This window comes from Notolepis coatsorum (assembly GCF_963971535.1).
Source record: "Notolepis coatsorum genome assembly, chromosome: 6".
In the NCBI taxonomy this organism is placed as follows: Eukaryota; Metazoa; Chordata; class Actinopteri; order Aulopiformes; family Paralepididae; genus Notolepis; species Notolepis coatsorum.
In genome coordinates, this window is record NC_140170.1 from 103,012,998 (window position 1) to 103,024,001 (window position 11,004).

The 11,004-nt window shown below is 45.9% G+C and overlaps 1 protein-coding gene across 5 annotated transcripts in view; it reads right to left on the bottom strand.

The window, feature by feature from the left end:
- Window positions 1-11,004, bottom strand: part of eif4g3a (eukaryotic translation initiation factor 4 gamma, 3a) — a 124,798-nt gene that overhangs the window by 98,300 nt on the left and 15,494 nt on the right. For 4 of the 5 annotated variants that reach the window (XM_084317433.1, XM_084317437.1, XM_084317436.1 and 1 more), the window contains exons 2-4: window positions 8,345-8,444; window positions 5,048-5,215; window positions 2,501-2,593 (exon numbers count right to left, since the gene is read on the bottom strand). In XM_084317433.1, the coding sequence (XP_084173559.1) occupies window positions 2,501-2,593; window positions 5,048-5,215; window positions 8,345-8,444 (361 nt within the window). The remainder of the gene's footprint in view (window positions 1-2,500; window positions 2,594-5,047; window positions 5,216-8,344; window positions 8,445-11,004) is intronic. The other variant, XM_084317435.1, reaches the window with a different exon arrangement.

Genomic DNA, 11,004 nt, shown 5'->3' on the forward strand with positions numbered 1-11,004 from the left:
AAGCAAGAGTTCGGAGCGAGATTCGAGTTCAGTTGAAACAGTGAGTACTTGAGTAATCGATAACTCACGCCTATCCCTAGTAGGTGTAGTGACGTTATATTTCTTTCCATCTTTTAACTTAACATTAACATGACCGAAGCACTGGTTAGCTAATAGCTACCAAGACGCTTGCTAGCAACTGAGCTTGTGAGAAGTACAGAAGACGTTTTATGAAGAGATGATCAATAAGTTTTATTTTCCTTGACCCGATTCAAACAGAATCCTGAGCCAAGTATTGCGATTGGAACTGAATCATGAGCAGAGTGTAGGGCTGATCCCTATCAGTCGATTAGTCAACTAATCGGTCGAAAGGAGCCATAGTCGACTGGCCAACCTATTAGTCGAATATAATGATAGAATGATTAAAAAAAAATAATAATAATAATAATAATATTTAAATATTATACTTTTTTTTAGTCGAACAATAGTCGACTAACGGCACATTTTGGCCAATCCTAGTCGACCATCGAAATCCTTAGTCAGGGACAGCCCTAGCAGAGTGTATAGTTAAACCCCTAATACTAGCTCCTGGAGACCTTTCAGTTGAAGAGCCTGGGAATCTAAAATATATTAATTGTAGTTATGATAGCTAATCTGCTACATAAAATAGTTAGTAGCAGTTAGGAGAGGTTGAGTGGTCACTAAAACCTCCATCAAACAACTCTCGTTTATCGTTATTTCTTTTATTCGATATTTTTATTCATTTCTTTCACACGGACCTCGGGGTTACCATAGGGAATCACTCTGAGATCGCTAGAGTGCAATACCAGTCGCATCCGGGTAGGTGGCAGTATCGCCCACCCTTCAAAACTTTTTTTCACACATGGTGTTACATTCAAATGTCTCCGGGCACAGTTTTCTTGGTCAGGCGAGTCTAGCGGTTCACTCGATGGCATTGAAACACGTCAAATGCCCCGATGTATGTGTTGTGGTGGATTATGTTGGCGACACGATGGACACCAATACTGGAAATCGCGATCAGACAATTGGAATTTTCTTTTTGGGGTACCTCCTAGTGAAGGTAAGGACTATATGACATCAATCCTGCTGGGCGGCTACGTGGCGTAGTGGGCAAGGCACTCGCCACGAAATGCTGGAGACGCTGGGCTCGTCAGTTCAAGCCCAGCGCTCCACATTTGCTTTCAGTTTAGCTGGTCGTTCGTACTAATACACATTGGCCGTATTAGGGGGTGGGAAACTGATGGGTGGGGATCGGGCGTTGTGGACAGCGACTCCTACAGGTCGGTTGGTGCGCCTGCGCAGTAGAATCAGGAAGTGTCGGGGGCAGCGTGAGCCTCCCACGCGTTACTCCTCGCCACTGAGAGATCGAGCTGCGCAGGTGAAAAGATGCGACTGCTGTTACCTCAAGTACCGGAGGGGACTTGTGCTATGTATGACTTAGTCCACATTGCAGCCGGCTTGTGGGAGGCAAGAAACAGCGTCCGTGACAGGGGAGGGTTGAATTGGACGATACGAAATTGGGATGGGAGAAAATATAGAAAATGGGAGAAAAAGTGGATAAAAAAAAAATGACATCAATCCTGCTTTGATCCAACCATGATTTCACATTGATCGTTGCAACCATGTGTAACGTACTCCAGAACGTATGCCGTTGGTGACGACCCCCCCCCCCCCCTTTCATGCATTCATGATGAAACATAATACCTTTATTATATACATTTGATTTGGAAATAGTAGCGTGTCCAGGCGAGCAACGCCAACGCTTTTAGTAAAATTCACGTATTGCTTCATAGCGTCGTTTCCTGGAATTGGCCAGGATCACTCTGAAACTATACTTTTATTCACCAGGGTATAGCACGCAAACGTATACATGAAAAAATTTATTCTTTTTCACATATTGAACGATGGATAGTTGATGTCAAATGAGCCATAGTATTGTATCCATAGCTATAATATAGAATATACGGTAGATATAGCCCTGCAAAAACCGCCACGCATCTCTTAGAGTGGTGGCGCAGTAGGAACTAAGATGGGCTAGGCCTCTGGCGCTGAAAGAGTTAACAGTGGTGGAGAAGTAAACAGTTCCTTTACTTAAGTAAAAGTAGAGAAGTATTTGCTATTATGCTATTGAATGTACTTAAGTATCTAAAGTAAAAAAAAAAAAAAAAAAAAGAAAAGACGTTTGTGTATTCCAGTATTCAAGCCTCGACCCATTGACCTCTAGGTTATGTTAAAGTGGTATGTGGTCCTTCTCTGATTAAAGGTTATGTTAAAGTGGTATGTGGTCCAGTTATGCTGCTCCGATATACATCGCTACCCAAACTACATTGAGGTCAGTCAACAGTTCAGTAGCTTCCATGACATTACAAAACATGATGTCCATCGCCAACTTAACAACATTGCGATCCTCCGTGCCGATTACAGTGCAACACGATCTGTTTGGGTTCTCCAACGCAGACCTGTTAGAAAACCATGGGGCACAGGAGGGAGGGGCACTCACCGGGCGACTCTGCTGTTGTGCATTCATTGGCTGCGTCTGAGGAGAATACACTAGAGGGGCGGAGCCAGCGTTCTGTATGGGGTTGTATGGCGACTGGCAGGTGAAGAAAAGGAAAAGGGGGGGATGAAAGAAAGGAGGAAGAAGTCAGATAGCGGCTGGGAGACGTACAGCTATCACTCGTTATTAGATTAGGGGTGGCCAACCCGCGGCTCGCGAGCCGCATGTGGCTCTTTGCCAGTCAATGTGTGGCTCTTCAAACCAAGGGAGAATATCAATTCTATTTAAAAAATCTATTTGTAGATACAGTACTGAATTCTGCCATCTTTTTTATAATGTAAATTTCTCCACCATTTTTCATCATATTGCAACACTGTTGTTTGCTAGACGTTCACAGAAGGTAGAGAAACGAACTGCCTTCTGTTTTATGGCAATAACGTTCAGGTTTGTGGGATAATCCAAAAAATTGAGAAATTAAAAAAGTAAATCCAGAAGTCAAGATGATTGACAGGGGCTGGCGTGAGCTGGGTAGGGTAGTTTTTCGAAATTCGAAAGCCCTGAGTCTCTTCCTTCAAAAGACTACACTCACTTTTGGCTGCTCCACTTCCTCCTGTCAATATGCGCCGGTTTCCGACTCAATGCCCTGAGATTTCTATAATCTTATATTTCACTAATAACAGTTAAAATCATTGGTAAACAAACGTAATGCTGAAAATATACACTTTTACTGTATATCTCGGACTTAAGAGGTTAACCCTGTGATGCCCAAATTAAAAAGACATTAGCAACTTCAGAGGCCAGAGGGTGGGACATATAAACACATTTACTATCAAATAGCATTGTGAGGCTGAACAGGACCAATTGACTATACATGTGCTTAACATTTTTTAAATAAACATTTACAGACTTTTTTTTTTAATGGCTAAAAGTGATTTTGTAATTTTGCAACCGTGGGTCTCACAGGGTACTTTTAAGCCTGTGAGGCCCAAATAAAAAAGACATTAGCAACTTCAGATGCCAGAGGGTGAGACCTATAAACACATGAAGGGTGCAGTGACTGAAAAAAAAGTTGAGAAACGCTGGATATGGTGTGGCTCTTTGTGGTACCACAGTAATTTTTGTGGCTCTTAGTCTCTGACTGGTTGGCCACCCCTGGATTAGATTAAAATGTAGTGTCTTCGTACAGCACAAGTACAGTAAAAAGTGCAACAGTAAAGTGCATTAATAATATACCGTGTACAAGTGATTAAATGTAATATATAGCATAGCTACTGAGTAAATATGCTAAATCAGATGTATGTATTATGCATGACTATATGTAGTATTATTATTATGTACAGAGATACAAGAATAATACACTATGGTAGTAAGCCAGTGGTATAACTAATAAGAGTAGGTATGGGATATATACAGATATATATATATAACAGGAATACATGCAGATATATTCATATAGATAGATAAATATATATATATGTTATTGTACATGGCCACCATACAGTACATTGTTATACGTTAAGACTACAGGTTAAGAGGAGGTAGTTATGATTAAATTCTGGTAATTTCACAAGACTGGCTCATATTTTGACAAGTCAACCGACATTCTTCAGTAATGCAATAAAGACAACAGGAATGTTAGCCTGAATCTGGAGTGGATGTCGCCAAATAGGGGTTTTCTTTTTGTTGTTGCTCATAATAGATGTGGTTCCCATTGGTTCCAATAGGGGCAGCCATGTTCAAAATGTATTACACTCTTGGCTCCATTAGTAGCTTTAGAGGAAAGCCTCTACCAAGTGTATGGGACAGATTGTGTCTCGCTGAAGGACTACACCTCCCAGGAGCCGCGTGTGCAGCCAGGCAGAGGGGGGTTTTAAGAAGCTCTACTTGCTTTCCTGTGATCCAGTGCTGGTATGGCTGTGATAATGAAAGTTTGTGCCCCGGCTGATAGCCCTATTTATAGGAGCCTGGTGAGCGAGTGAAGCTGCTTTAGGGTGAGGCAGGGGGCCTTGTTGGCCACGCCAGGGACACTCACAGGATCCACTGAGTTCCTCAGTGTATAATCACACACTCCCAGAAAGGCTGAGTCACTGGGGGTTACTGTGTGTGTGTGACAACAGTAAGACACTCAAGGATCACAGCAGCAATGCAATTGACTTGCTGTCTTTGCGATTCATTGATTAACCCTTTATTTAGAAGACTTCCTCCGAGAAAACAGGGGAGAGTGCACTGCAGCAGTTTGTAAATCGCTGATGTCGTGCGAAATATTAATTATTAAGAATTGTTTTTTTTCACTTTTCACTATGGGCAGCTGCACATGGGACGCAGGTGCACCACAGTACAATCCTGCAGTATATTCATTAAATGACAACACACCTGTGCACATACAGCTTGTTTCTGTATTAGCAAATGCATAGAACTTGAAATAGAAGGCGATGAATAAATAGATAAAGATGTAAAGAAATGGGTCATGAAGACAGAGAAGGACAGAAGAGACGAGACTGAAATGTTGAAGACAAAGAGGATGACGGCGGACACACAGGACAAACTCACCCCTCCGCCTGTCTCCCAGCCCTTAGGGTAGCGATACGGGGAAGCTGTGGGTATTGATACCTGAGCGAGCGCCGGAGAGTGGCCATGACCGGGCGGAGTGCCCACCAAGTTAGGGTGTCCCTTTGTGATGTCGTGAGCAGTGTAAGGAGGGCCAGCGTGCCTGGGTACCTGCATGACACGCAGGAGAACGCACGTTAGACTGATGTACACCACATAGAGAACAATCACTCACACACACACACATACAGTAGCCTACAGTAGTAGGAGGAGGAGCAGTAGCAGGATTCTCTGCTGAAGCATGTATATTAAGCGCTCTAGCATTGGGGATTAGCTCCCATATGTGGGCAGAGGTGGAGAGAGCCGAGCTGTGCTTGTATGCGGTCGCCTGCTGAGCTGGGGCCCCGGCCTCTCCTGTGGCCCCTGCTGTGCCAAACCATGCTGTGCAAAGGATGTTTATGTTTTGCCTCATGGTGCAAAACTGGGTAAAACATTTTTAAATAAGAAACACGTTCAAATCTCCATTAATCTGCAATCGTTTTGAATGTACCGAGCACAATGGACTGCTTGAGTAGCACTGAACAGGCTTCATCGATACAGGCCCATGGAGGGGCACGGTCAAAGCCACCACAATCTGATCATTTTGCAAGGATGAGGATTTGACCCCATGTCTTATAGCTCACAGTGTGTATGAGGTGCAGTGTTGCTGTAGCTTTAGGCTGGCATGCCTGGCACACCAGAGGGGAAACGCTGCAGGCCAAAAGCAAGCAGGCAGTGAGACAGCCAGGCAATCGGGGCAACCCACCTCTACTCTCCAGCGGCTCCACAGGCTCCACGAGACGGCTAACTAGATGACTAACACCTCTATCCTTTCAATAAAAGACCACTATTTTTTCAATATCCCAACAAAAGGCTACAGGCTATATTCCGGGCAGCTTCTATCAATCCCTGCTGTATCTCTCTCTCTCTCTCTCTATCCGTCTGTGTGGCCCACTTCCCTCGGTTGACCTGGGATAAGGCAGCTAATCTAACTGCTGTTGCCAGGGGAGGAGCCTGCTCTGCTCCGAGCCAATGACGGACTCCACAGACATACAGAGTGACGGGTGGGGGAGGGGTAGCGAGTGGCCATATAGGAGCTATAAGGACAAGGGAAAGGAGGGGGGGGGTAGGGTATATGAACCCAGTGACTCCTCGCACAGACAAGCCCAGTCTTCCAGGAGAGCGGCTCGTTTCCACTGCTTGTTATCATTATTACAGCCCACCCCCCAAAACAAGCCTACACGTCCGGCCAACAAAACCTGCCCTGTTCTGAGCACTAGAATGTTGCGGTAGATCAATAATAATACCCTGACCTACACCATCAAGAACCGACCTTCCTGTGCAATTCACTACAAAATCCAATATCACACACGATTGAGACACTTGCCTTCACCGATGGCTGCATTATCTATTGTTCAGTGAAACCATTGCAAATAAATCACACTCAACATAGATTTATTTGTGATAAACAGTAAAAAAATATATATATATAAAAAAAAGAAATAGGAAATCTGTTTTTGCTGATGAACCTGTTTTTCCACAAGTGAGCTACAAATCTGCTAATAGAACATAGGTGTTTAAAATGGCGAGGGGTATTTAGTTGGTGTTTGTTTAGTGAACTCTCATTGATTCTGTGTAAAAGAAGACAGAAATAATAATTACAATCACAAAGTGTGTGTCATTATTCTCTCAATATTGTGACGCCCCTCCCCCACACTGTTTGCTTGCTTGCTCTGCTCATGTCCTTGTCTCACAGGATTGGTGGGTGGAGCTGGCAGAGCAGAGCTGGGGAGGGTCATCAGGGAAATTGGGGCACACCTGGGCCGGTGTGTCCCAGGCCTCGATACAAGGAGGCTTCCTTTGGTCTTGGCTTCCTCGCTCCACCTTTTTGGTTACTTTTGTATGTTTAGAAGCCTGCCTTTGTTTTTACACTTCCAACATTCATCCTGCACATGCACTCTCCTCCATGCACTGCTTACACACGCTACTCATCCCTATTGGCTGACATTTTGTTCTTTTGGTTATTTTTTATAGTATATTTAAATAAACTCCTTTTGTTATTTCTTAAATTGTGCCTGTGTCTCCCTTTCTTGTTGCAAGCTTGAGCCAGCTCGTAACAATATCATAATCAAGCAGACCAATGTGTAAGATAATGTAAGGATGAACAAAGGAAGTGGTGTCTTTCTGCACTACTCTCCACACCCCCTCCCGCACAGAGGCCTGCCCTGCAGGTGAATAGAGGCAGTGTAGAGCACAGCGGGGGCCTGAGCACAGCTCAACACGGCTTGTTGCTCTACACACGATATGCCCACTGACTGGAGTCATCTCAGTCCAGTAGGGTTGTGTGAGGAGACAACCCCATACACACACACACACACACACACACACACACACACACACACACACACACACACACACACACACACACACACACACACACACACACACACACACACACACACACACACACACACACACACACACACACACACACACACACACACACACACACACACACACACACACACACACACACACACACACACACACACACACACTAGGATGACCTGACTTAACACATTTACCTCATCCATATAGCTTTGCGAGGACATTTGGTCCTCACTAGTAGTGCCCGTCCACACACACACATACACACGGTGTGTGATAATGACTTATGATGAGTGAGACACCGACAGCATTCCCCAGTAGGCTTTCAGAGGTCAGGTGACGGACAAGAACAAAGCATTCCCTCTCCTTCCTCTCCTTTGTGTGCACGCAGGACGGACACGCACACACACACACACACACACGGCTGTGGTGTGCACTGAGCCAGCCATCATTTACAAGCTGGGAGAAATGTGCAATGTTAGTGTTAACAAGTGTTACCAAATGCAGACAGAGACAGACCAGTGTGAAGTGTGTGGTGAAAACAAGCCAGGGCTCAGACTTGGGTCTGTGTGATTATACTGCATTATGTGTATCCATACATGTACAGTAGATGTGAATGCACGCATATATTCGTTATTCATTCATGTTGGACCGCGGGGTTCACGTAAATGTGTGTGTGCGTTAACCCTTTCACTGCCGCACTACCAAAACAGTTAACCCTTCCACTGCGACAATTCACAGGTTAACCCTTTCACTGCCACACAACAGCCTGTTAACCCGGCGACCGTCAGTTGTGTGATAGTAAAGGGTTAACCTTCTGTCGTGTGGCAGTGAAAGGGTTAAGAGGGGGAGGTTAGATATGCGGTTACTCACGCTGTAGACTGCAGTGATGCCAGGCTGTGCGGAGAAGATTCGATCGTCCAGGGAAGGCTGAATCCGTGGGATTCTGGAACACATCATGTTAAGGGGAATTCTTGGAGAGAGGAAACTTAAGGCCAAAACTTAAAAGTCAAAAGTTGGCAGGGGGGGGGGGGGGGGGGGGGGGGGTGGAAGACACAGACGGACGGACAAATGAACGGACATCAGCAATCGCAGTCACATTTCCTATCACTTTACATGCAACTCTTTCCAAGAACCATGTTATGGACATGTTATGGATCTTGATGCAACATGTTTAGTTGATTCAAATCCAACAGCACCCCCCCCCCCCCCATGCCGTCTCCAAGAGTACACCATGTACCTTCAACGCGGCACGTGTGCAAAAGGGAAATCCAGACATGGACTTTCTGGACCTCTCCAGACTTCCCACTGTTACCGATAGAGCTGTGGAACCCACAGCCTTCCAAAGAGAAGAAAAGAGAAAGGCTAAGCCAAGTCTAAGCTACCAAAAAACAAAGGCCTGCCAGAACATTAGTAAAAACATACCATTAACTTGCTTAACCCTTTTAGTTTAACTCCATTACCTCATGGCATCTGGAACACATTACGCACAATAAGGATATTATCAATGCTATTTAGGTGAAAAGAGTGATGAGGAGGACGGTGGAGACTGGAGACCACCGGTAGTCAGTCACACACACACACACACACACACACACACACACACACACACACAGTCACATGGTTTCAGGGAAACTGAAATGCTGGCCGTCTTCCTTTCCCTAAAATCCCACCCTCTTTCCCCCAATCCCTCTCCCTTTCCCCGCCTGCAGGGGCCCTCTTCTCCCTTGGCACCCTGCCAACACCTCTCCTCTCTTCACACACACAGAGAGAGTGAGGGTGAAAGGGAGAGCGAGAGGGGGAAGGTGAAAGGGAGATGGAGAGAGAAGGCATACTTTGCAAGAAGATTGTAGAAAAAAAAGAAAAAAATACAGCAGAAATATATGGGGAGAAAGGACCTGCGATGTGGTGAGGGGAACGTGTGATACGGTGCCACAGAGAACAGACACACACACGCTAAACAAACACTAAACATGTAACATTTTTAACATTATACCCTGAATGACAGCAAGTTACCCCATTTATCCCCCATTGTGTGAAGTAGTGCATAGGCTGGTCTCTTCACACTGTAGTCACAGCCGAGGTGAGGGCAACAATAAGAAAACACATTGCAGAGAGAGCTGTGGTGGTTGAGAGAGAAAGAGCTATGGTGGTTTAGAGAAAGAGCTGTTGTGGTTGACAGAGAGAGAGCTGTGGTGGTAGAGAGAGAGAGAGAGAGAGAGAGAGAGCTATGGTGGTCTACAGAGAGAGAGCTGTGGTGTTGGAGAGAGAGAGAGAGAGAGAGAGAGAGAGAGAGAGAGAGAGAGAGAGAGAGAGAGAGAGAGAGAGAGAGAGAGAGAGAGAGCTGTGGTGGTAGAGAGAGAGAGAGAGAGAGAGAGAGAGAGAGAGAGAGAGAGAGAGAGAGAGCTGTGGTGGTACAGGCCTATGACAGAGAGAGAGAGAGAGAGAGAGAGAGAGAGAGAGAGAGCTGTGGTGGTAGACAGGCCTATGACAGAGAGAGAGAGAGAGAGATGTGGTGGTAGACAGGCCTATGACCGGAGAGAGAGAGAGAGAGAGAGAGAGAGAGAGAGAGAGGAGAGAGAGAGAGAGAGAGAGAGAGAGAGAGAGAGAGAGAGAGAGAGAGCTGTGGTGGTAGACAGGCCTATGACGAGAGAGAGAGAGAGAGAGAGAGAGGAGAGAGAGAGAGAGAGAGAGAGAGAGAGAGAGAGAGAGAGAGAGAGAGAGAGAGAGAGAGAGAAGAGAGAGAGAGCTGTGGTGGTAGACAGGCCTATGACAGAGAGAGAGAGAGAGAGAAAGAGAGCTGTGGTGGTAGACAGGCCTATGACAGAGAGAGAGAGAGAGAGAGAGAGAGAGAGAGAGAGAGAGCTGTGGTGGTAGACAGGCCTATGACAGAGAGAGAGAGAGAGAGAGAGAGAGAGAGAGAGAGAGAGAGAGCTGTGGTGGTAGCAGGCCTATGACAGAGAGAGGGACGAGTGACACCAAGGCAACCTGATCTGTTTGGTCTGGCCTGGCCGAGCAGCGCTGGCTGACAGGGGTAGGCTGTGCTGTGTGTGAATGTAAACAGACAGGGGGAGGGAGGGAGAGCGAGCCAGGGCAGGTGAAACCAGGGTCCGGACCGCGGGGGCAACAGGGACACTTCTACCTGGGGTCACAGCAGCGGCGGCAGGCCGAGGCGGAAATAATAAGGTGAGACGGGAGACAGCAGACACCGCCGGGGTTTTGGCAATCTGGAGCGCATGACTCGTACTGGAATTACAATGTCTTCCGTTTGCTGCAGGCGCTCTTCACAGCTGAACTGGATCTAGGCAATTTGTTTGCATATATGCAGAGGTAAAGAGTTTGATTTGACACAGTTGTGTGTGTATACGTGTGAATCCAAGAGAAAACACTGGGATTATAGCAATGAATGCATAGAAAAAGCCAATAATCAAAAGTGCAGTGCGCTTGATTTGCACATCATCCACACTTACGCCAAGACTGCTCCGGAGCCAAGTACACAGACCCACCCAATTAACTTAGTGATGTTTATTGTT